This window comes from Equus asinus, chromosome 4, assembly GCF_041296235.1.
Source record: "Equus asinus isolate D_3611 breed Donkey chromosome 4, EquAss-T2T_v2, whole genome shotgun sequence".
Taxonomy (NCBI): Eukaryota; Metazoa; Chordata; class Mammalia; order Perissodactyla; family Equidae; genus Equus; species Equus asinus.
Window position 1 is genome coordinate 36,058,928 of NC_091793.1, and position 27,431 is coordinate 36,086,358.

Genomic DNA, 27,431 nt, shown 5'->3' on the forward strand with positions numbered 1-27,431 from the left:
AAAAATTAGTAAAAAAACTTTTTATTGTTATGTATTATAATATACCAAATTTTTCCACCAGAAAATTGTTTCTGTTTAGTTTCACCAGAAAACTTTCTACTCTGTTACTTCAGTTCTCTACGGAATTGCAGATTCCAGTGTTAAGTTGAATAAAACCAACAAAAAAACAATTCAAAAACCATCCTTATTCTCGTTTTCAGGTCCTCTTCCCAATTACACAGTACTTGTAGAATTTTTTCCATCCCCTACTCAGATGATCTTCCTGGGCACTACCCCTAAAAACAAGTTCTCTCTCTACTACTTTAAGAAACAGGGCACAACTTATGACATAGCCATATGTGGCCATTAACACCCTCTTATTTATAAAACAAGATTCATATATTTGTGTCATGTTTCAGATTTTCCAAACATAAGGTCTTGCACAATTATTTTAAGAATGTGCAGAGCCAGGGTGAGAGAACATAAAAGCCAAGAGATAACACAGAGTCTCAAGCAAACTTATCTGGCCTAAACAAAAATCAGGTTCAACAAGCGTGACCCCTCCATGCTGAGAGGTAAACCAGATCAGCTGATAGGTCTTCTCCATTACTAACTGCTTTGACTAAAAAGAAACATCCATGCTTCAGTAATACGTAAGGCTGTGGATGGCTGATGTTCTTATGACAGCAGAATAGCAGAAATTCTTTCCCCCAAAGGAAAGTATAGACATTAGTTTTGTGATATGCATTAATTTTTTATCTTCTTTTGAGAGACTGCCTAAAGGTTAGGGCAAACTTTATTTTAATTTTAAAAATCAATGGTTTAATTATCTTGATTTCAGTAAAAAAAATCTATAATTTAACATACATACGCAGTATATTAACTTTTTTGAGTTAAAACACTTTGATTAATAACCATAGAATACAAATAAATAAAATCACTAAAATAAGGGGCAGCATAGCAGGAGTTTGTTACCAAAAGGAAAAAGGAAAGTAAAAAAGAAACCTGCAGCATAAAATGTACACAATTAGGGTTTTACTCTTTGGTTCATGAATTTTAGAGGCGTTAACAACCAAGCCTTTAAAACTAGCAAGCTGGGGTTCTATGGCTTCAGAAGAAGAAACCACAGAAAAATACCCAGCTTCCCTGAAACATAAACTGGAGGACTGTTTAAAACTGGCATGGGATGACTGTTAGGAAGGAATACCAGGCTTCAGTGATGGACTCTACAAAACAGGCCTGCTTCATTTTCCAGGGGCAGCCTCTACCCTTATAAATATCATTACCATCCCCTTCCGCAGAAATGCATCTATTACCAGGATTCTTAATATTATACCCTACTGACTAAAAACAAAAATCAGGATCAGTACGCTGAGGCTGCTATTTAAAACAGTCATGGCAGGACAACTCTGAAAATGGCTTAAAAAACAAACAGAATTCAAAATTCCTTAAAGTAGAAGAGAACCTATCCAGACGTTCGCACCTCTTTTATGTAAGTCGTTTTAGAGTCAGTAAGGTTTAACTACAAAGAAGCAGTTTTAAAAGATGGACCATCCCATCAATGGCCATTAACAGAGGACTGGTTAAATAAATTGGGGCACACTGATACAATGAATTACTGAACAGCTGTTTACAAATGAGGTGGACCTATGCAAAATGATATAGATTTTTCTCCAAGAATATTGCTAGGTTAAAGAGAAATCAAGGCACAGAGCAATGTGCATCCGTTTGTGTAAAAAGCAAAAACAAAAGAACACATCCACATAAAACATATATACACATACACATATATGTACACATATAAAAATGTATACACGCAAACACACACACAAGTATCCTGGTAGATAGCTGTAGAAACAGTCAGAAGAATGATAACAACGGTTGCCTCTGAAACTAAGGTCTGAGGTAAGAAAGAAACTTCCTAATTTACCCTTTGGTGCTTTTAAAAACAATTTTATTATGCATATTATTACTTTTTCAAAGACAACACACACACACAAACCCAGAAACTCTGAGAAGTTTTATACAAGATGGTTCTTTAGGGTTAGTTCATTTCTTCCCAGGGTGATGAGAATTAAAAGAAAAAAAAATGATACTCCTGTTCCTTCCCCTCACCATCCCAGGTTTGGAGCTCAGCACATTTTCAAGATTGCTTTTATTTTATCCCTTTAGCTATTTCTTAGGTGGAAAAGGTATATAGACTACGCCTTTCCCTGACAGCCTATAGGGGCGTATTTGGGAAAGCCATTAGCATGACCTTCTGGCCAGCCAGCTCATGGCTTCAAAAAGAGAAAAAGAGTTGTAGGGGGATTGCGTAACAGTCTGCAGGGCCCACAGAGTAACCACACAGCTGTGTGAACAGCCACAGTGATCAGCACCATACTATTAGGCATCTCCACAGCACTCAGTCTGGGTTGTGGGGGAACTCCCGGCCTGTAAGTAAGGATGATCATGCTGTCCAGAGTTCCTGGCCCAGTCTTAATGACACAGGAGAAGCCAAGGTTGCTCACAGTCCAACAGACACTCTAGCCCTCTAGCTTAGCTGGGAAGCGTCTGGTTCAAGTCTGAGCTGTTCCTAACTAGAGAAGAATAAACCGTCATAATAAAAACGTCTCTTGAAATAAGCACTAGCTAAAATAAATGTCAAACATTTAATTACCAGCAATTTTGCTCTTTTAGAATTTGGAGGGGTTTGAGGAATGATTTCTTAAAATGTTCTTCAATAAATGTGGACAGAAACCTTTTTGTTAATACAAATTTATTTGAGAAATGCCTCTAAATAAAATATAGCAGGTTCCCAATCCAGTTTTGTCACTGTAGCAAAGATGGTGCTTATTTTGCTGAAAAGCAAAAAAACTTTAAATAAAGTTAGGGTTGACCCAACATCACTTCTTCCCTTCACCTCCTCATTACAGTCATGAGCCGCATAACAGTATTTTGGCCAACAACGGACCACATACATGATGGTAGTCCCATAAGATTAATATCATGGAGCCTAGGTGTGTAGTAGGCTATACTATCTATGTTTGTGTAAGTACCCTCTCTGGTGTTTGCACAACAACAAATTGCCTAATGACGCATTTCTTGGAACGTATCTGTATTGTTAAGTGACACGTGGTTGTATATAATAAGTAGCTCATTGGTATCAGACCAAATAAAGGCCACTATAAATAATGAGGTTGAGATGGCTACATGAGGGTGCTCCATATTTAGACATACACACATATATATATATTTGTACACATATATTTATACATATATACGTTTTCACATATATATTTTATAATATTTCAAATATATAAAACTGCTATGCCATTTATTTCAATAAATATTTGAGGGCTTCTATGTATCATATATTATTTTAGGCGCTGGATGAAGATAATCTAACAGAATTAGTTATAGATAATGTTCAAACTATAAATTCTATTGGTTATTTCTCTTTTTACCTGCTGAGAGAAACTTTCCTAAACAGATAAAGACAAGGGGAATTGGGATAACTACAGTAATTAGGATAAAGGCAGGGGCTGTTTTCTAAAAAGAGAACAACTAAAAGTTAGCGCATGCTAAATGTTAAAGGCAGTGCACAGACACTGAGGGCTACAGAGCCAGAGAAATAAGTATCCCATGCAGGTTGGGGCAGTCAGAGAGGTTTGAGGCACAGGCATTGGAGAGAACAGACTCCAGCAAATGAGAGGAGCAAAGGCGTCCTAAGTCGGGGAGGACTGGAGGGGAAATGGTGTAAATAAAGGCTCAGAGATGGAATGGAAGTGATGCGGAGAGTGATCTGGGCATATCTGTGTGATGCGAAGTAAGGCAGTCTACCAAGTTAGAGAGAGCTCCCTACTGCCAATATGGCTGGCAAGGAGCCAAAGCAAAAGACAGTCATCTATCCATGATGGGAACTGGGGATCCAAACCCAACCCCTCCTCTTGGCTTTACCAGGTTTTAACACTAGACTAGGGAACCTAGTGGGGGAGCCGGGCCAGGGGATTGAGACTGGTTGATGAGTAAGTAAACAGCTCACCCTTTGACTACTGTCTCTAATCAGGTGACCACGTGTTTTTGTGTCAATTATACGTGTCACATTGCTTCCATTCATGTCTTTTCATCATAATCCTGACAGCCACTAAACAGGTGGTAAGACTTTTGGAAAATATGACCATTTCCTCTGCCCATACTATGCTCTTGATTGTGACTCAGTATGAAACCACTATGGTGTAAGCCTAATACTGTGTTCTGCCTTGACATCTGGGGAAAACCAAGAGGGCCCCAAATGGCCCTAATTAAGTCAACTACCAAAGAGGGTGCCATTTTCTGGGATCCTTAAATACAAAGCAGGTGCACTAGTGGTTTCTAACAGGATTATCCAGAGAAGCCATATTGAAGGGTATATAAAGTTAGCTTCACACACACCTAATTATATTTTGCATATATCCAAACAGACTCTGCCATGATAAACTCAAGCAATTTTCAAGTTAAAGGTATTAACATATGTGTTACCAAAATATGACCTATTCCATGTTACAGAATATTAAAATGTTACATTAAATACAGACCCCACCATGATGAAGTAGTGGAGAACTACGAGGAAACCAGTAGTCAAACCCAAAGGACCTCTGCTTTCAGTCCCAGATCTTATTTTATCCAAGTCTACTTGAGTGTTTCCATTTTCTAACAGGAACCACAACTTGGATTTTCCCATACCCACAACTTGGAATTTCCCATTGCCACTGGGAAAGGCATAGTAGAGGCTTCTTGGGAGCCCACAAGTAGCCAGAGAGAGGGAGGTTAAGTTGTCGCCCATGAATTAATCAGTCCACTTCTTTATTTAAAGGTATACATGAACAATTTTGTTTACCATTTCGCTTCTAGAGGTACTGTCCACAAAGGAACTCTCTTAAAGGTCTACTCTAGACCACCTATGAATCATCAATAACCCCAAAGACTCATATGGAACCCATTTCTTTGTCAGAGCACCCTGGGGATACAGGTCCATTTTTTCAAGACCAAGAGGCTATAGAGGGCATCAGCAAAGGACTTGGGTTTTCCTCCCCTCTTAATCCCATGCATCAATGCATTTTTCCACTAGTTACACTGCTGACTAGCTCCATGATTGTTTTTAGCTTCTTTGACTGGGAAACCAAGAAAACTCAGAACATTTCTATCAAACTTGGGTAATATCTTCCAAAGGTAGAATCAAGGAAAATGGAAGCAAAGCGAAAATAAACATGAATTCAAGAACTGAGATAAACATGAGGCCAGCCCTGTGGGCGAGTGGTTAAGTTTGCGCGCTCTGCTTCGTTTGCCCAGAGTTTTGCTGGTTAGGATCCTGGGTGCGGACATGGCACCGCTGGTCAGGCCACAGTGAGGCAGCGTCCCACATGCCACAACTAGAAGGACTCACAACTAAAACATACAACTATGTACTGGGGGAATTTGGGGAGAAAAGGCAGGAAAAAAAAAAAGATTTGCAACAGTTCTTAGCTCAGGTGCCAATCTTTAAAAAACAAAAAAAAAGAACTGAGTTAAACAAATTTACTTTTGACAGGGTCACAAACAGTTCATCATGGTTCCATACATCCCTAGGAGCAGAGAGAAGGCAGTAGAGAAGAGAAGAAAAAACACCAGCTTCAGTGTAAGACAAACCTGCACTTGAATCTAGGCTCCGCCACTCACCTGGCTGAGAGTAACTGGCTAGCTAATTAGGCTCTTTAACTTTATACTTCCCTAACCTATAAAACTGAGATAATACCACTGGCTATGAAGATTAAATGAGATAATGTGAACATGTCTGGTACATGCAATGGACAAGAAATAAAGACAAATTTTTAAAAAGCAGGCAAGAGAAGAAGGAGAACGTCATGGTCCATTAAGTACGCAGAATGGCAAGAGGAACGGAGAGCTTTTGTTCTCATTCACCCTGGTACCCCCAGAATTTAGTAGGACACCCGCTCAGTTTCTTACCTGAATGGGTTAGTAAATGAATGGACTTTATCCTGATATCTCACACAAAAAGAGTATAGTATGAGCAGGCAAATCCAGCCTACCTCCTCTTTTTGTAAGGTCCGTGAGCTAAGAGTGGCTTTTATATTTTTAAAAGGTGAAAAAAACCCCAAAATAATATTTTATGATCTGGAAATTACATAAAACTCAAATTTTAGTGTCCACAAATAAAGTTTTATTGGAGTACAGCCACGCACATTTGTTTTTGCACTGTCTACGGTTGCTTTTGTGCTGTATCTGTGGAGTTGAATACTTGCAACAGAGACCATACGGCCTGTAAAGTCTAAAATATTTTCTATTGATCCTTTAATGGAAAACGTTTGCTGACCCTTCGTATAGTAGATGATCCAGAAGAAAGCAGTATATCTGCTTTGGAGCAAAACTACCTGTGTTTGAATCTTAGCTCTGCCACTTACTAGCTAAGAGAAAGTAAGTAAGCTCTTAAACTTACCGTGCCTCAGTTTCCCCATCCATAAAATGACAATAATATTGTGCCTCGTGAGAGGGCTTTATGATTAAATGAATTAACACAAATATCACACTTAGAACAATGCCTCATACACAGAAAGCTCACTTGCTTGTGTGCACTCTCTTTCTCCTCATACACATATTTAAAGTGTCACCTCTAACATTAAAAAAATAAATTGTTACTCTAGACGCTTAAAAGTCTAGGCTTGTATAAGAAATGACTTCAGAGAGAAGCTTCTGCATTATCAGTCATGTGAAACAGCTCATCCGCAGCGTCCAGGTCTGAGTAAAGAACTCCTGCGGTGAGGTCATGTGAGCCACGCTTCTGCAGCAGGTCACTCCTGGGCTTGTGTTCCATGTTTAATTTCACTGCTCCTGTTTAGTAGCTTCCTACTCGTACAGTAATATCTCGAAGCTCAGAAGAATCAGTTTCACGTATATCACAATACTGTCTCCTATTTCTAAAAGAATTTCAGTCACCAACATAAATGACTTTGGGGGTACCCTACTAGACCTCAACATACTTTTTAAAGCTCCTTTCTAAAAGCTAGCTTTGTCCCTCTTTGGTAAATGATCACGATGATGACAACCTTGAGGAGTGACACAGGCTCAAACTACGAATGACATAAGAAGCATGTCACTCATGCAGTGAAGTTGCCGATTCCTTTAGTATGTGAATTTCATTTTGCAGCGTAAAGCAAAGTACCTGTATTTCTTTCCTAAATACACATTTTCATACTGGACTAAAGTGGAAAGAGTAGTAGACAGCACTTCAAACACTGATCCCCTGCTCTGAGCCACTAGTTAAAGGCACAAGAAAAGAGGACAGGAGGGAAGCAAGAAGAAATTAAGATACCAGAAAACAGTAAGAAAAGAGAGAAAGAGGAGAGAAATAAGGAGTGGGGAGAAAGACAAAGTGCCATCTACTCCCCACTTTGAGAAGTACATACGCGTTATTACCCTGGCTCTTCACTGAGCCCCCGGTGGCTTAGGCTTTGTGTTAGCACTGAGGTGACACGCAAGAAGGAAGACTCCGTTCCTGCCCAGGGGGAAACAGTGCTGACAGCCTCTGCCCTTCTCAAGTACCTCCAGGATAACAATGGTCTCCTGGGGACAGAGATTGATTACTCCAAAACTTTCCATTTATTCTAAAACTTTCCATATTAAGAAAGCAAAACAAACAAACAAATGAAACCCCCCAAAAAACCCTTTTCTCTCAACTGGAATGGAGGGAGATAATAAGAGGAAAAGGAGGGAGCATTTTACTTTTCACTTTATGCACATTTAACATTTTTAAAAAAAAAACCACAAGGATTCAATATAACTTTTATAATTAAAAAATTAATACATAAAGAATTAAGAATCCCCATTCTCCCTTCTCCAAGCTTACTAATCTCAATTATTTCAAGCATTCTTTTTTTTTTCCCTTTTAAAGATTTTATTTTTCCTTTTTCTCCCCAAAGCCCCCCAGTTGTATATATTTTTTTTAGTTGTGAGTCCTTCTAGTTGTGGCATGTGGGATGCTGCCTCAGCATGGCTTGATGAGCGGTGCCATGTCAGCGCCCAGGATCCGAACAGGCAAAACCCTGGGCCACCAAAGTGGAGTGCATGAACTTAACCACTTGGCCACGGGGCTGGCCCCAAGCATTCTTCATAAACAGTATTTTTTTGAATACTTGGGGAGGAAAGCTCAAAGGCAAGAGAAAGGATGGGCTGGAGACAGCCATCCGCACCTGGACCTTCCTCAAAATGCAAAAACTCAGACCATGTTGATGTGGTTTATGGCAATATTTTTCAGCATACTTCCTGCAGACAGCCTATAAATGAATGACACACTTCTAACCCTCGAGACTGTCTACCTGCCGTCAGGGAAAATGATAAATTCCCTGTAAGGTAAACCCAGGGAGGAAAGAATGTTTTCACCCTAACTTCAGGTAAGTATAGTGAGTGAATCAGAGGTGTTTAAAAACTCCAACACCTCTGTTCCCAGTCACAGATTTTACTCATGGAATCCGCCCACAGGGCATTGCGAGAAAGGCCCCCAGAAATATTTACTGGGACCAAGATTTCAATGAGCAGGCAGACATTAATTTACAGAGTATTAAAGAGCATACAAAAATACTTTGCTTCTTAACAGTAGGAGGGGTCAGTAAGAATTACAGATACTTAGGGGCCAGCCTGGTGGCACAGCAGTTAAGTGCACACGTTCTGCTCTGGCAGCCCGGGGTTTGCCGGTTCGGATCCCAGGTGTGGACATGGCACCGCTTGGCAAGCCATGCCGTGGCAGGCATCCCACATATAAAGTAGAGGAAGATGGGCAAGGAAGTGAGCTCAGGGTCAGTCTTCCCCAGCAAAAAGAGGAGGACTGGCAGCAGATGTTAGCTTAGGGCTAATCTTCCACAAAAAAAAAAAAAAAAAAAAGAATTACAGACGCTTAGAATTACTACCACAGTGAGTCAATGTAATAAGGCCCCATTCAAGAAAATGGCTAAAATCTCATTTTAGCCTACTGTATGAAAGCATCAACAGTTAATCAAGTATCTACTGGGTATAAAAACATACCTAAACTCATTTTACCATCAGAAAAGCTCCTCAACCTATTAGAACTATTGTATTTGCTTATTTTTGCAGTATTTAAATTGTGCCCTATGAAAAGATTTCATATATTTTAATGAGACCAAAACCCATTTCTTTAATAGTCATAGAAAACGTTCACCTTTCAGATCTTTATTTTCTTTTCTTTGCTAAAGCCTTAGTACCAATTTCCATTTTAGAAGTTCCTTTTAGGGGACCTCCTGGTGATGTCGTGGTTAAGTTTGCATGCCCTGCTTTGGCAGCCTGGGGTTCATGGGTTCGGATCCTGGGCATGGACCTCCACACCACTCATCAAGCCATGCTGTGGCGGCATACCACATACAAAATACAGGAGGACTGGCACAGACGTTAGCTCAGTGACACTTTTCCTCAAGCAAAAAGAGGAAGATTGGCACCAGATGTTCACGCGGGGCCAATCTTCCTCAACAAAAAAAAAAGTTCCTTTTATATTTCCCTAAATATGGTGCTCAGCACACATTCAATGTGCAGTAAGCACCTGTTAACTAGTAGTAGTATTTAATACATTAATAGGAAAGACGTAATCTATTAAATAGCTTTCACAGGTTATCTGTGCAAATCCGTACGTATACCTTAGCTGGCTTCTTAACAGCTAGAACATGGGATTTTATTTGCTGTACAGAGAGAATGCTAAAGGATAACAGTAAGAAGTTTTCTTAAGATTTTTCTAAAAGATTTTCTAACTTTCTTAAGTAAGACTCTTACGTCTTTCCCATCTGAATACCCAACTAGTCCATACCGGGGTTCATAACACACTTTATTTGGAGATGACAGAGCAAAGCGTCTAAAATATTTTGGTAGGTAGATAAGTGTTCAAATCCTGAAATAATTATGTGGATAATTCACCCGACAAGGAAAAACACGTTTTCTGTAGCTAAACCATTCTGATCATTTCCCCACGTATACAAACACTGCACCAGGCCCCTCAGCAGGCTTTCGACTTTGGGACATCTTAGTAAAATTTTGCTAACTCCAAAGGTACCTACAGACTGCCCAGATTTTTTCACTTTCAGTATGACTACATATGAGACACAGGGACAGTTCTTTCATTTAAGAAGATTTTCATAAAACTTTGATTTTTTTTTTAGTGATACAATTGTCTTTGCGTTTTCCGAATAGCACAAGAAGATACGTTAAGATCTGTACCACTTAAGAAACTATGAAAAACTGCCTTTGATGGGTGTGGGAATTTAGACCCCACGGCTTCCTTCTGCAGGTTTGGTCAAAGGACTAGTGGAATGAGAGGAATTTAGTGGTTTCTTGCTTAACTATTCCAAAATAAGGAAGGATGCTCACTATGTATCTAATACAGACAGACGCATGTGAGGCCTTCTTACTCCACCTCTCTGCTCCAAGGGAACTTTGTTTTAGCGAACAGCAGTAATTCTCCAAATCAGTGTAACTGCTCTCCAAAATTAACAGATGTTTCCTGTGCATTCTGGAAGCCTGGTCAGTGGGACACTGGTTTACTCAAAATGCAGCTGGATTCTGACCTCACACAAGTAAAAGCAATATTTAACCTGACAACTATTTACTCAGAGGTGAACACCTATTTTGTGCCAGGTAACTGCTGGGGCCAAGGATACAAAGGTGCTTATAATCTCTTACAATATTTATTCTTATATCTCATATATCTTTTGTTTCTTTTTTTGGAGAGGGTGGTAGGGGGAAGTTAGCAAAGTGCTATGATAAAATGATGAGTTAGTGCTGTGCAATAGTAGACAGACCAAGGAAAGAGGTGCCTTGTACATAATCAATACAGTAAATGTTAGTACTACTTTTCTTATACCATAAGCAGCATACGCCAGGCAATAAGCTAGAAAAGGGAGTGGTGACACAAGTATCCACAAATTTACTTCCTCATCCAGTCTTTCAAGAAACGTTTACTGTTGTCAGGCATACAGTACCGTTCTAGGCACCGGGGACAACGCTACGTAATAAAATTAACTACCTCCCATTCATGCAGGTTGTATTCTAGTAGGAGACAGATGAGCATAAAAATAAACAGATAATATACTGACACAAACAGGAAGTGTTAGAAAGGAAAATAGAACTGGGTAAGTGTTGATAAGGGGATAGGTGGACATAGGGGTATTTTGTTTCCTTTCCTACATTGGGAGGGGACATTTCCATAAAGGTAGCATGTGCGTCAGGTCTAGAAGGATGAGAGATAACCTGTCTGGGGGAAAGGGTATGTCAGGTAGTGGAACAAAACTATGAAAGGGAGGGGCCAGCCCAGTGGCTTAGTGGTCAAGTTCGTGCTCTCTGCTTCAGTAGCCGGGGGTTTGTGGGTTTGGATCCTGGGTGTGGACCTACACACTGCTCATCAAGACATGCTATGGCAGTATCCCATATACAAAATAGAGAATGACTGGCATAGATGTTAGCTCAGTGACAATCTTCCTCACAAATAAAATAAATAAATAAACAAAAAATGAAATCACCAGCTTTTGGGCGGGGGGGAACTATGAAAGGGGTGTTCAGGAACATTGGTCACTCTTTATAGTAGGTGAGATCACGAGATCATCATGTGGGACCAGACCACAAAAAGTCTTACATACTAAGCTACAGAGTTTAGTTTGAGTTTCACTCTCTAGGGAGTGGGGCACCAAATGACACTTAATTACAAAACAATTCTTAAAAAGAAAAAACCAAGAATTCTCATCAGAAAATGGGCAAAAGAAACAGATATTTCAGCTTATAGGTTATATTGATGGCAAATATACACATGAAAAGATATTTAACATCATTAGCCATCAAAGAAATGCAAATTACACCACAATGGTATGTCGCCCCATACCTATCAGAATGGCTAAAATAAGAAAGTGACAAATACCAAGTGCTAGCAAGGATGCAGAGACACTGATCACTCATACACTGCTGGTGGGAAAGTAAAACAGCACAGCTACTCTGGAAAACAGTTTGGCAGCTTCTTATAAAACTAAACATGCGGGGCCGGCCTGGTGGTGCATTGGTTAAGTGCACACATTCTGCCTTGGTGGTCTGAGATTCGCTGGTTTGGATCCCAGGTGCAGACATGGCACCACTTGGCAAGCCATGCTGTGCTAAGTGTCCCACATATAAAGTAGAGGAAGATGGGCACGGATGGGAGCTCAGGGCCAGTCTTCCTCAGCAAAAAGAGAGGACTGGTAGCAGATGTTAGCTCAGGGCTAATCTTCCTCAAAAAAAAAATTAATTAAATAAACAAATAATAAAATATATTTTTAAAAAAAACAAACTAAACATGCAATTACCATATAACCCACAACTGCACTTTTGGGCATTTATCCCAGAGAAATGGAAATAGATGTTGACACAAAAACCTGTACATGAATGTTCGTCACAGCTTTCTTTTTAAGAGCCAAATAGTGGAAACGGCCCTTTAACTGGACGGGCTTTAACTGGAATATTACTCAGTAGTAAAAAGGAAAGGACTATTGATGCATGCAACAACTTGGATGACTCTCCAGGGAATTATGCCAAATGAAAAAAGCCAACCTCAAATGTTTATATACTGTCTGATTCCATTATATATAAAATTTTTGAAATGATAAAAAATGTGAAATGGATTATTGGTTGCCAAGGACTGGGGAGTGAGGTAGGTGGGAGGTGAGTGTGGTTATAAAAAAACAACAGGAGGGATCTTTGTGGTGATGGAATTGTTCAGTATCTTGACTGGGATAGTGGATACACAAACCTACACATGTGATAAAATTATACAGAACTAAGTACACACACACACTGAGTACAGGTAAAACTGAAGAAATCTAAATAAGATCAGTGGCTTGTATCAATGTTAATATGCTGGTTGTGCTGTTTTACTATAGTTTTACAAAATGTCACCATTGAGGGAAACTAGCTAAAGTATACCTAGTTTTACTCTGTACTAGTTTTTCTTACAACTGCATGTGAATCTATATTATAGAAATAACAATTTCAATTAAAAAAAATAGGGGCTGGCCCCGTGTCCGAGTGGTTAAGTTCCTGTGCTTCGCTTCGGCAGCCCAGGGTTTCGCTGGTTCGGATCCTGGGCACGGACATGGCACTGCCCATCAGGCCACGTTGAGATGGCGTCCCACATGCCACAACTAGGACTCACAATTAAAATATATAACTATGAACTGGGGGTATTTGGGGAGAAAAAGCAGGAAAAAAAAGAAGATTGGCAACAGTTGTTAGCTCAGGTGCCAATCTTTAAAAAAAAAAATGATAATAATAATAATAAACCAGGGTGTAATCTCCTTGTGAGTAGGAACGTTCCTTAATTTCTCTGACTTGTAGTCTGATCCCCTGCCGCCCACTGCCAAATGTTGAGACTAGCCTGACAGAAGGACATAATAAGAGGTAATTATTTGTTTTCTGGTTTATCCGAGGAGAAATTAAAGTTATTCATTTCTATAAAAGTAACATCTATATTTTCTAAAACTCTCTATATAAATTCTATAAAACAAAACCCCAAAATCCACTCTGAAGTAGCTGATTAGCTACTAGGCATCACTTGAAAATATCCCCTCTAGCAGTTAAAGTGTCACTATGTTTACTTGAGAATCAGATGCCTTTGAAATCAATGGCCATTAGGCAGGAGTCTTTGGGCACCAGAGGCATGGAAAACTGGCAGACCGAGGGCACACGATTTCAGCAGGCTGCAATAACAAAAGCCTTCAGAGCAGTAGCACTCCGCTGTCCCTCTTCCATCCTCTGTTTTAGCATAAAACATTGGGAAAAACAGAGGCAAGAAACAAGTGATGTAGGGCAGTGAAACATACGTATCTACATCTGTAGACTAAAAACTGTAAGCATTTATTACATACTTTTTGATAATGAAACATCGTGACAATGAAGCCAATTGTGTAGCTATTTCCAGGTAGATTTTAATTTGGATTAAATTGAGAGAAAAAAACTACAAATTCATTTAAAGTCTGAATTATAGGGTATTTTAAATGAAATACTTTGAGTAGTTTCATAGACACATATCTACCTCTAACAGCCAAGTAGAAGACTTACCAGGCTTGCTTTAGAGAAGCCTGTTATGATTAGCACTGTAATTATTTTACGCAAAAACAGTTCTAAAATGCCCAGCTGGATGTGCATAGAAGGAATTTAAGTATGTTTTCTAAAATAAGATTTACAGCATTTATTTGCTTAAAATGAGACTGGCCAAGTTCAGTTGAGCCTAGGCAGGATGAATACAGATGCCGAATTAAAGTCACAAAGAGGCATGTCCTTCAGTTTTACCTTGGAGGTTGATTCTGCAAGTCTCTCAGTGGACAGGCTCAGGGATTGTGACCTGTGTCAGGGGCCCCAGGAACGATGCTGGCAGTGCTTTATCTAAAAATTTCTCTCAACCTACAGCCCAAGTGAATGTGCTCCCTCACCCAGTTTCTAGGTGTTGCCTTCTCATAATTCAAAAGGTTCCAGAAATCATACCTCCTCTACTCTTCAACTAGAGAGAGTGTATCACCTGCCTCCCATTCACTTAAATCTATTTTTTCATTAAGAAGTAAGGATATTATGTTGTTATATAAGGCATTTCAGCCTTACAAAATTATCTACTTTGGGGATCCATAAACAGTAATTAACTATTAACTACAGTGCTTTAGAGGTCAGAAAGTACTTGACAGAGAATGAAATGAGGAACAGGGAAAACAGATAAAAAAGCAACTGTCACGTAAATCAGTGGGCAAATATGAGACATGCACAACCCCTTCTGTGTCATTAATGTCCACATGCAACTGGTAAATGAAAGGAACCATTTTAACTTGCTTTGAATAGTGGCCACCACTAACTTGACTAAATGCAAACATGGCATGATTAATTCAGTTTCCAACCGTTAAAACACCTATTTTCTAACCATAAAAGCTTTCCAATCAGTAAGCCCTTCTTGCATAAAAAATCCGGGGCTCTGAAAATGCTCATTATTGTCTATACATATCACTACAGGTGTCCCCGTGTTTTTTGTCTAGACAGTGAACAAATTGGGGACAGCAATATTTTGTCCATTGTGGTCCCCTGGGCAGAAGATTCACAGACTTCTCCAATATTAAACATAAAAAAAAAATCATGGCAAAACCAGTGCCTCACAGCACAGAACAATATGAATACATTCTGATTTAAAATCAATGTCTCAGGGTCAGAAAATGTGGTTTCATACTCAGTTTATCTACATATTAGTTATTGTGCCCTTGGGCAAATTACTTAACCCCGTTAAGTCTTAAGTTCCTCATTTGTAAAAGAAGATAATATCCACCTTACAGAATACTGGGACTAAATAGCACATGCAAGAGCTCTTAGCATAATGCTTAGCATATCAGAAATACAGAGTAAATTGTAGCTATTACTATTAAGCATAGAATCCAGGCTATTTGATGTTAACAGCATTTCTTATCCTTGATATTGTCTGGCTGATAAACTTTTGGTGAAAAGGGGAAAAAACTGGATCGATGGGGAGTCAGATAGTTGGAGGGAAGAAAGTTTTGTCAACACATATTAGCAGCCTCAGATATTTGTTGACTGAAAGTTTGTGCTTAGTTTGAATATTCACCTCCCTGAAAGCACCATTTAAAAACTAAGAGCCGTGTAATCCTGTATTCATAAGTAGTTGTGTGTAGCCCTCCTTCCCAATAGGGGTAACAATATCCGTTATAACAGCAGAAAAAAAGGCAAGGCGCAAGCAAACCTGAACCTTTTTGCAACAACGAAGATCATTTGCGTTTTCTAAATCTTGCTGACTTTCTCCATAATGCTTCCACAACAGCATTAGAAGGGTCAATGTGGTATTTTGAAGCACCAGGTTGGAGCCTTGTTTTGCAATTTCCCACCTCTGTGCTGTGGGGAAAGGTAACGAGTTTGCTGGGCTTGGTTTCATCAGCGAACGAAGAGGCTGCATGGATGATTTGTAATGACTCCTTTAGTTCTAAAATTTAATGATTCGAGGATATTTAATCTAAAACCATTAAAAGACATACTTGAATTCCCAGAGTTTGCAAACTACCTTAAAGGCCTCCCAGTTAAGTTTCCTCACCCAAACTTTTGCTACCAAATAAATCATACCTGGACTCATGAAAGATCTCATTATTTATCCTCCCAAGTCCTTCCCACAACCTAACAGGGCAGTAAATAGGAACTGTGCTGCATCCTCATGTTTCTAACAGTGGAGCTACGGAAAGAAAAATTAAGTAGTGAAAAAGCTATTCATTTAAAGTGAAATCTCTGTTTACCAGTGACTTCGGATACATCTAAAGACCAATAGAAAGACAGAAAAAAAAAGCTACCGATTATTCCTTCATTACACATTGTATCTACTTTCCTGGCCTTGAAATTACAGTTGCCAAACAATTAAAATCAGAACTGCTTCCCAGATTAAGGAAAAACAAAATAAGCTATTCTAAATTTATTAAAAACCAAATCTATTAATTCCTAATGTTTCAAATGATGCTAACATATGCCAAAATAGATCAACTGTTATAAATATGTTACCAAGAAACTGATTTCAAAAAAAATATATGATCTAAGTAAAACAAAGTTTTCAACGGAATCCACAGGAGCTAAAAGAACAAGCAGTTACACCATTTCAAACATAAAAAGGCTAAATGTGTTTATTTTCCTTTTATTTTTATCCAAACATTCAGGGGAAACTGATTTTCTTTGTTCAGTGTTTATTATTTCACCTTTCCTGAAGCAGAAACCAAAATACTTTGATAAATGGGAGAGTGTGATAAACAGACCCTTGAACATCAGGGTTCAGAACCACTAATCCAGTTGCATTTCCATCTTTGTCCATTTTTTCTGAAGTCACCACCACCATGATTCAATTTCTTTATGTATAAAAGAGTATGATAACACCAAATACAACCTTACTCCAATTTACACTTATATGGGAACCAAAACGGATCTACAATACATGCAACTAAGAAGGGCTGACAAATCTGAAAGAAAACTGCAGAAGATAAGCTGTTCTTCCCAGAAATACTATCATAGTACCTTATTCGACTGACAGTCTATTTGGCCAACGTAATTTTTATAGGTTCAATGATAGACTGCCTCTGCCTGATGAAAAAACTACCTGCAAATACTTTTTTTCCTCCAGAGATCCACAAACACAAACAATTATCAGACGCAGACTGAACCACCAAAGTAGTTTTTCCATACCACCCAGAAGAAACTAGGCTGTTCTATTCTCAAACTTAACTTTGAAACTCAGTACTTAATAAAAAGGTCACTACTTCCTCGTAGCTTCCCACATCCAAATGTGCTACAATTGGAACTGCTCTTTGTACCTAATATAGTTTCAAGAAAGTACTAAAATAGACTCAAACAAACATGTCTGCTTTTTTAATCAAGGGCTTTCCCTAAATACCAAATTAATTTATGCAATTCCAGGAAAAGATGATGCATTTAAAAGAAATGTCTGGAGGAACACAGAAAGCTTACAAAAGTAATATAAAAGCACCAGCATCACTTATGAGTACCTGAAATATAACCATACTCCTCCCCTTAAGTATGAACACAAGCCTACAGCTGGAATTCCCCTGAACCACCTGGAGGACGGGTAAGCCAAAGTTTATCTTCTCCCCCCTTCATCCTGTTCCCTCTTACTTTTTCTTCCTTGAACATACTAGCATTTAAGAGTCATAGGAACTATTATTTAATTTTATTCCTCTGTTTCAGTATTGCCACAGTCTGATTTTCTACTACTTTCCACTGCATTTTTCATATATTAGAAGCTAAAGATGTTCTTGCGGGCTGGCTGGGAACCTCACTCTGACTCTCAGTTATTTCAATGGCAAAAATGCATTGAGTTCCAAACATCCTACTAATAAATTTAATCCATTCACAGACTGATGGATTGTCTGACTGTCTTTACCTATCAGGTCCTTTACAGGAATAAAAGTGCTTAGGAAAAGAATGAGAGCCCTCCTTGTCACCCTCCCCACATCTGCCGCTTCTCAGAAGGTTCACTTTGGGAACATTTCTCCAGGAAATAGGTCAGAAGCTCATTTTGCAAAGCAATTTTCTGTCTCACTGATGTAATTAATTGCAATTTTAAGAAAACAATATCATCACATCCTTGGCTAAATTACAGATTTTTTAGATTTTTAAAGTTTTATTATTCAAAAATTTAATTAAAACCCAGCAATGGAAAATCAATCAATCATCTCCAAAAATAATGCTACTTTTCCCCCTCAAAATGTGGAAAGCTCAGACATCTCAAAACAGTGTATTTTTACCAAGCAAGACAGGATATGTGTGTCTGTGTACACACACAATTGCAATGTAGGATATTTGTTCTTGCATCTCTGACTAAAAATATGTCTCTAAAAGTATAAAGTGACAATCTACCACATAAAAGTATACATATTTGATAAAATATCATTTGTTTTGGCAAGAAATGAGACCAAAGCAATAAAGCTGGACAAAATACTGCAATTTAACTAATTCCTAATACTTTTATTTACAAGGAAAAAAGAAAAGCTTTATTGCCAAGAAAATCCAGTGCCTCTAGCAGCAGTTGCAAATGTAGGGTAGGTATGTAAACAAACAGATTTGCCAAAACTGTGTGACTATGATTCCTACACAAGAAACACAAAGTTAAAAAGCCATACAAATTTTTGATGTTTCCTGAGCTTATGCTGAAAATAACTCACAGGAAAGGGCTGCTGTTGAGATATAGGAGTCCCACCCCCACCCTCTAACTCTGCATAATCTTATCAGCGCTATGACAACATGGAGCTGCTCATTAGGGCTATTAATTTATACTTGGATCATTACATTAAAATCCAGCAGTACCACCAGATGGTAAATGCAACCCAAGAGAGAGATCTTCTGGACAAATGATTTATAATGCAAATGCCATAATGGAATTTGAGAATTCTTGTAATTTGGCATTACAAGTCATCTGGCAGCTCTTTAAGCTCAGTTTTGTGTTTAAAATGGGGGAGAAAACAAACAAACAAAAAACTTAGGACTTCCCTTCATCAGAGATAAGAGTATACTGATTAATTAAAAAGAAATAATTTTGAAGTTTATTTTATTGTGAATCCCAGTGCTTGAGGAAAACCAAAAGATAAATCCAAATCTGTCAAGTGATGGGGACTTCCGGGCAAAGTTTCAAGGGACAGCAACCCACATTTGCTGATTCCACTTCCCCTCCTCTCAGTCCTCCTCAGTCTGCAATCTGGCTTTTCCCCTCAGAGCACCAATGAAACTACTTTCAGCAAGGTTACAAAATAACCTCCTAAATGCCAAATCCAATCATGTCCATTTTATAAGCCTTGGGTCATGTGTCACCACCTCTGTGAAGTCATCTTTAGCACCCTCCCCAGGGAATAACTCAGACAAAGCTTGAATTGATAAAGCCATGTTGTCCTATAATCATCTCTGCCTCACTGGACAGAAGCCCCTCAGGAGCAGGCATCCCCTTTCACCTCTGAATGCTCGGTGCTTGACACATGCTCAATACTGTGGCATAAATAAACTGAGGGCTTGCTAGGTTACCTAGGGAAATCCAATTATCCTACATTTTCTTTGAAGTGCTTATAACAAGAACAAACTAAAACAACAGAGGAAAAACTTGGAATGTTTCCAGGGAAATTTTTCCTTGGTTATAGAATCGAGAAATCTGCTACAATTTCAAGAGGAAAATTCCAACATTTGGACACTACTGTTTTGCTGATTTGTCCATAAATCTTTAACATCAAAGGCCCAAATTTTAGGAACTTCCTTATTGGAAATCAACCTTCTTAAGTAATAACAGCAAATGAGCACTTGTCATGTGCAAACCAGCGAGAGGGAACGGCCAAGGTCTGCTAGGTGTTTTAGATTTATTAGATCTGAAACGTTTCAGGGAAGAGAGCTCGTAGCTGTACCCAGAACGCACGGGAATACTCCAGAGTGGCTCACCATCTTACTTCCAACACAACTGCTTTTGAGAGCCAGAGCAGTGACCCAATGATGACCTATCTGGGAACACCTACAGCTACTATTTCTATGGCCACGGGAACTCCCCTGCACCTTCAGATTTGGCTGTTCCTCCTTGCCCACTCGGGGGTTTCCCAGGACCACTCCTTACCCATGCAGCCCCCTCCCCCAGTTTCTTCTACTCACCCTGACCTGGGGTCAGAAAGTCAATTAGCAGCATCCTGCTGTCAGCAAAGGACAACAGGGAGGGAAAGAGGGCAGGGATAGGAATAATAAGGAGAAAAGAAGGGAAAGCAAATCTACTGCATAGTAAATCCCAACCACCCAGCCCTTCCTTTCTCCTTATCACACCCACTGTCTCATAATCTTTCTTACAGCCAGCCCAGCCCCCAGTTTCCTCATTCCTCTTTAGTCGCCTCGCCCTTCCACAAACCCTGCTGCCTCAGATCCAGTGGATTTGCTCTTGGACGTCCCAGTGCTCAACTCCACCCTTGCCACACGTCTTGCCTCAGCCCAAAGAAGCGCTGAGAGGAAGAATTCATCCGGGAAGAGGGAAGGGGAGGCCAGTACAGTAATGGTTAATACAATTTGGGGGCTAAACTGGAACCTTTATCATTTCCAAAACTGCTTCTTTGGGAAATACACTCTGAGTTCCAAACTATCATGAACTAATTTAGAACACGACCTTATTTGGAATTGGGGCCTGCCTACAATTCTCTCTTGATAAATTATAAACATGTTGTTAGAAATTTGTAAACCATAAGCTGATGGATTCATGAAGCATCTACATTCTAAGGAAGGTGAGCATGTGGACCACCCCCAGGCTTGCCAAATGTCTGTTGGATCCACGATCTGGTTGGTTACATATGTAGATCTCGTAAACCAGTGAGTCTCTACGACTCTAGTCTCTCTCCCCTAGGTAGATCCAGACTCACTTCCCTGGGGGTTGAGAAAATGTCAAAGACACTCTTCTGATTCACTCCAGCAGAAAAATCTCAAACAGGGTTAATTTGCATTTTTTCTTACCATTTTAGAACCCTGGGGTATTGGATTTTGAATGAATTTCTCCAAGGCACACGTCTACTCTTTCAACAGCCAGACTACCAAGTAGGATTTCCACTTGGATCCTCTCAGCTCACCTGAAACGTAAGCCCCACTTCTCATTTACCTCATTTTACAGTGTCCAGCTGTCCTCACGAAGGCTTGGGTTTGGCTTTCTCCGTCCATTCAATGTTGTTCACAAAAGGTACAACTTCCCAGGCAAAACTGCTAGTCGGACCCTATGACTGACGGCTTTTGATTCAGCTGGCACATTTTAGGAGTCTCAAGCTTGTGTAGGGCTCCCCGCTCCAGGCCTAAACACAAATCTCTGTGGAAAGCTAAATTCAAAAGCACAGCTCACCCACTCTTCACCAGGCTGCCCTACCTGACAGCCTGCAACCTGTCCAAAGCCACCCTCGGTTTCCTGCGGCCTCGAGAAAGAGCTCTCCTTATGAATGCCATCCAGCTGCACTGGCAGGCTGTGCACATTAACCCCTTCCAACCTCGTTCCCTGGAGCAGCAGTGCCCTAATTGCATAAGAAGCATACCAGATAAAGGACAAGTTCCAGAGGTTTACAGCTTGTGCGAGAGATAATGACAAACCCTGGGGATTGAAGCCTGAGAGCCAACAGGAAACTTACCCCAAGGGCCAAGAACCAATTTCAAGAAAAAAATTCATTTTAGCTAAGGATAGCAGAATATCATGACAAAGCCAAATTCATTCCTCATTCTCTCTCTCTCTCTCTCTCTCTCTCACACACACACACATACACACACAAACAAACATGCACAAATACTACACAAAAGCCAGTTAAAAGGAGGATAGTATCAACAAAATCGTTCCATGGAAAGAGGAGAAGAGCAGGCATGAAAACAATTTTTTTCAAAAGTTGGATATTTAACTCCAATTCTCTGTTGACATATTTATGCTGCAGCACGGGGCTTCCGCCTAGGTACTGTACTAACGTTCAGAGAGGAGGCAAACAGAACGGAGTCAGCTCTCAGAAAAATTAGGCAAGGGAGGTAAGTCACCTTTTATGGGTCAAAGGAGGAAGGGAGAAAGGATTACAAGCAAGGAAAAATGCTAGGAGAGCAACTGAAAGTTAAAAAGAATTTAGAACAATTTATTTTTCTTGGTGCACCAAGATTCTGTTTGACAATTTTATTTGTCTAATTCACTCAATAATCCTTTTTTTGGGGGCCCCCCAGTATGTACCACATACGTTCATATTTCTACAAAAAGTCCCATTTTAAGACCTGAGTATTCAAAGGCCTGAAGTTATTGACCTAAGGAGAATACGATGACCTCATATGGGGTCTATGCGCTCTGTGTGAAACATACGACACACTTTAAATACAATGCAAAGGTTCTCTTTGTGACTATGGAGAGAGAAGGGAGCAGCTTCACTGGTTGCTTCCTCTGACTCTTTTTCATTCATTCTCTCATATACCCATCTTAGATCTAGCGATCCCTACTAAGCCCCTTGCTTGGCCACGTGCAGGACAAAAAGATATGACTAGAACTCTTCAGAGAACTTAAAAGTGAACACAGAACACCAGACATACCAACAAATAATCATACCATAAGGCAGACTGAGATAAAGTCTGTAAGGATACCACAGCATAATTAGTAGGTCAGAATAGGAAATAAACACTTCCTACTAGGTAACTGTACGAGCTTCATGAAGCCAGTGATTGCTGAGCTGGACCATCCAGGATGGACAAGGTTTCAATAAGACGAATGGAAGTCAGTAATGAGCCTTCAACAAGCAAAAATAACTAATCCTCAAAGAGTAGCAAATTTTGCAAATTTAGAGGTTTTATCTTACAAGGGCACCATAGGTAAATGCATGGATTTCAACGAACTTCACAGATTTCTTACACCCAGCAAATAAGCCTCACTGAATTGGCCAATTTCCTCACCTAGGTTCCTGCTGGGACTTCTGAGTTAGTGCCCTGGAGGCCCCGGGAACTCTCTGTTCTAGGTCTTCCTTGTTGTACCTACCCTGCTACTGGTTCAAATTCTTTTAAACAGTTACTAAAGTAAGCCAATTTCTTCAGGCTTGCATGGCAAATACCCATTCTGACCCTCTGATAAAAGGAGACTGCACCATGGAATAATTTAATATACACTTAACTAAACCACTCTCTCCCCAAGTGATTTTTCCCCACATGTAAGATCTCAATCTATCTCACAGGGCTGTTGAAGGTTAATTTCAGTGATGCACGCAAAAGTGTAGAGTCTGTCTGACTCCTGTTACCTGGAATGCTGACGTCTGGGTCCAGGTTGCAGCTGGCCATCTGGAGCTTCATATGGCTCTTCCACCTCGTACACATTTGCATCAGTATCCTCTGTGCTGTTGGAATTCTGCCATTCCAACTCTGGAGTTTTCCCTATAGCCATAATAAACGGTAAGTTCTCATACTCTGGTATTTCCTCATAATGCCGTACATTTTCATACTCTGGTGCACAGCCACTTGTAACAGATTTGCAAGGCGCCTGAGATGATGACTCCCTGGAGAGCATTTGGTCATCCAAAGACTCAGCTCTTGGTCCATTAGCCGCACTGATCTGGCCCAGATACTTCTTTTTCTTTTGGGATTCCAGGCTGTAGTTATCTGCAGAATATGCCTTGATAGGTTTACTTCTCTTCTCTTCTACCAACAAGCCATGCCAATCACTTTCAATCCCTTTTCGCTCCCCACCCGAGTCTCCGAGTTGGCTACTCTTGAACCAAAATTTCTGGAAGTCACTCTTCATGAAACAGAGGGACAGCTTCATGTTGAGTAACTTCTTTAATGAGTTTTTCTTTTGAGAGTCTTTGCAAGGCTTAGTGCACTTTTCTGCATCCATAGCAGATAACGATTTCGCTCTAGGCTTGGTCAGGGCAGTTGAAGGCTCACTATTTGAGGATATGGCGACAGACTTTAAGGATTCTGGGTTCCCTGTAAAGGGTAAAATAGGATGAGGTAATTTCCACACTGGCTTTTCTGAAGCTCGTTTAGGCATATCAAAGGAGGACGACATACCATGGCTTTGCGCGCACAAATGCCCAAGGTCATTTCTTTCTAGACCCCTCTCTGAATTTTTTTCTTCATTTGAGGGGTAAGAACTTTTCTCCACAAGCTCCTCTGAGGCAGCCTTTTTAAGCACTCCTGCAGCAGGCAAGCTGTGTCTTTGAGGTTTTTTGGGGGCAATTCTTGAAGAACTTTCATCTTTTATTGTAGATTCCTTTGGCATTTGAGGGGCAGACACTCCTGGGTTACAGGCCGTAGGCAAATGTTCGTTGCAAGTTAATTTAAGCTGCTTAGGCAGGCTCATGGACAGAGTATTGCATCTTATAAAACTGGTCTCTTTGTCCTCAGCAAGTGACATACTAGAACCATCTAGTGTCTTGCTGTCCGAACTCAAATTAGAGTCTGTATCTAAAGGAGGTACCATTTTTTCAGAGGAAGATGTTCCATGACACATGGCTCTCTGTGAATCAACTAAGGTCTGTCCGTCACTGTTGGAGTCCACATTGACTTCGCTTTTATTTCCTGGCTTCACTTTGTCTACCTGTTCCCAGTTACACAAAACATTCTGATGAAGGACATCGATTTTATTGTTTTTCAAATTATCTTCAAAAAGACAAGAAGTGCTTTTCTCTAAATTCTCTGGTTCTTCAGTACTTTCACTAGGAGTATCTATATACTTCTGGCGTAACAGTCGAGCAGCGCGCGTCTTTCTGGGCTTGGGAATTGGAAATTTGGGGGTATATGGTACTAAGTGAATTTCTAAGGGACCAAGATCTTCGAGTTCTGATTTCTTACCAACTCCATCTGAAGATAAAAAAGTACTCCTTTTACCATTTTCTAGAGCTTCTTGTTCAGATGAATGAAAGCAAGTATTGCTTTTTTCACTGCCATCCTGACAAGTTCCAAAATTTTGAAATTCATCACTAGGAAGCTGTAGGTGGCAAAAGTGAAAATTAGGAACTTTTTCAAAGCTGGACAGGGAATGTGACAAATCCGCAAACTCAATTCTGAATTGTCTGTTGGGATTACAGCCATCATTCATTTCTGGGCTGTCGGTGGATCTGTGCTTCTGTGGGGAAATAAAAGGTGACGTTCGATGTGTTAAAACATCTTTGAGCTTCTCTTCTAGGATGCTTGCCTTTAAAATGACCCCACACTGGCTCTTGACCTTTTCACCATTAGAATCATATTTACTCCTTGTTTTTACAGCTGAAGGAGACTCATCAATTTTACTATTATCTAAATTTTCATGCATTTCTAGGGACTCGAAGACAAGCTGCTTTACACACAAATTTTCTCTATTCCCAAGCTTATGGATGCACTCAGAACTGCAGGAACACATTGGTAAAACATAACCACTACTCTGATGCCCTATATTTTTGCAATTAGAGTTGTCAGCGTTTTCAAGTAATTCCTGTTTATGGTCTTCCAGGTTCACGATGATTTTCCTCGATGGTGATTGCCTGATGTCTCGAGTAGGTGAGCCCTTCAGAACTTTCGGTTTTGGGGCTATTGCCGGTTTAGTTTTCTTTGTTGATTGTGGAACACTAGAAATCACAATATCAGGTTTAGGTGCAACAGGAGGTGGAGCTTGCTTATTATTTGCCACCACAAACTTTGGCTTCGGGGCCACTGGTGGCTTCTTAATCTCTAGAAAGGAAAAAACAATAATTTGATGACAAAAAAACCAAAGCACAAGATGCCTAATGATTAAATTTGATAACTTTTACTTTTGACGATACAGTAAAATTGCATTTTACTAGGTAGATTATGTTACATTACATAGAGCCGATATTACTCTTGAAAATTCCTTAAATTGCCCTTCAATTCCACTATACATAACTTTGGGTATACTGTACATTTCTTAATAAGTCAATACAGTTTTTCTTCTAAATTTAGAACAAATTACCATATATTTAATACACTTATATTTAATATAACACATTAACATATACTAAATGAAATAATTGGCTTCTGCTTGGGACCCATTTAGTAGGAGAAAGTACTTCAGTTCATTTGCTAAGTGCTAAGAGCTGAATTTGCCTAAATTATATGTTGGACACAACTCTTTAAGTTTCTCATATGAGTAAGTAGTATTCTTCTACCTCAATGATATGCAGTAGAGTTGTATAAATGCCTTTTATCAATGATCTATCTCGCCAGAACCCCAAAACAATCTGAAAAAGAAATACAGAAATACAATCTTAAAAACTGAAAAGGGGCTAGCCCTGTGGCCGAGTGGTTAAGTTCACGCACTCTGCTTAGGCGGCCCAGGGTTTCGCCAGTTCGGATCCTGGACACAGACATGACATGGCTCATGAAGCCATGCTGAGGCGGCATCCCACATAGCAGAACTAAAATACACAACTGTGCACTGAGGGGCTTTGGGGATAAGAAGAAGAAGGAAAGAAAAAGATCGGCAACAGATTTTTAGCTCAGGTGCCAATCTTTAAAAAAATAAAAAATAAGAAATAACTGAAAAGAGATTCTTCTGTATTACTTGAGGCTCATAAAAAAGTTGGTATTTCTCTGTGCAGGGGTTGTCAACTGGGAATTTTTATTATAATCCTTCACAGGGCTTTTATTATTTAAAAAAGTCACATGTCTAGGCTATACCCCAGATCTAATCTATCAGAGTTTCTGGGGGTAGAGCCTGAATATCTGTATTTCTTTGACAGATAATTATGCTGTGTATCTTTCATTAATAACCACTGTTCTAGTACATTTAAAAGATGATCACAGGGGCCGGTCCCATGGCATAGTGGTTAAGTTCCATGCTCTTTGCTTTGGCAGCCTGGGTTTAGATCCCAGGCACTGACCTACACTACTTGTCAGCCATGCTGTGGTGGTGACCCACATACAAAATAGAAGACTGGCACAGATGTTAATTCAGGGCTATCTTTCTCAAGCAAAAGAAGAGGAAGATTGGCAACAGATGTTAGCTCAGGGCTAATCTTTCTCAAACAAAGGAAGAGGAAGACTGGCAACAGATGTTAGTTCAGGGCCAATCTTCCCCCCCCCCAAAAAAAAAAAACAGTACTTAATGAGCAGCTACTATACTGTGCTAGATTTTGTACAGACCTGCTCCTAGCCCATAGGAACTTAATAAAAGCTTCACACGTGAGACCTATAAAATGAAAACATACACAGAGCCTGAACATCTGTATTTCTTTTTAGTTCTTTTAAGTTTTTCCACCTATACTGTCACTCATCACCCAGTCACATTTCCCCTAGGAGACTTGAGGCAAAAAATATTTTATCTTATACTTCTTTTTTTTTTTCTTTTAAATGTTAAACACCCATTTAAAGATTTTATTTTTTTCCTTCTTCTCCCAAAGCCCCCTGGTACATAGCTGTGTATTTTTCAGTTGTGGGTCCTTCTAGTTGTGGCA

The 27,431-nt window shown here is 39.7% G+C and overlaps 1 protein-coding gene across 2 annotated transcripts in view; it reads right to left on the reverse strand.

Moving 5' to 3' along the window:
* Window positions 1–27,431, reverse strand: part of FGD6 (FYVE, RhoGEF and PH domain containing 6) — a 106,624-nt gene that overhangs the window by 74,262 nt on the left and 4,931 nt on the right. For both annotated transcript variants that reach the window (XM_014841223.3, XM_014841224.3), the window contains exon 2: window positions 23,283–25,689. In XM_014841223.3, coding sequence (XP_014696709.3) covers window positions 23,283–25,689 — 2,407 coding nt within the window. The remainder of the gene's footprint in view (window positions 1–23,282; window positions 25,690–27,431) is intronic.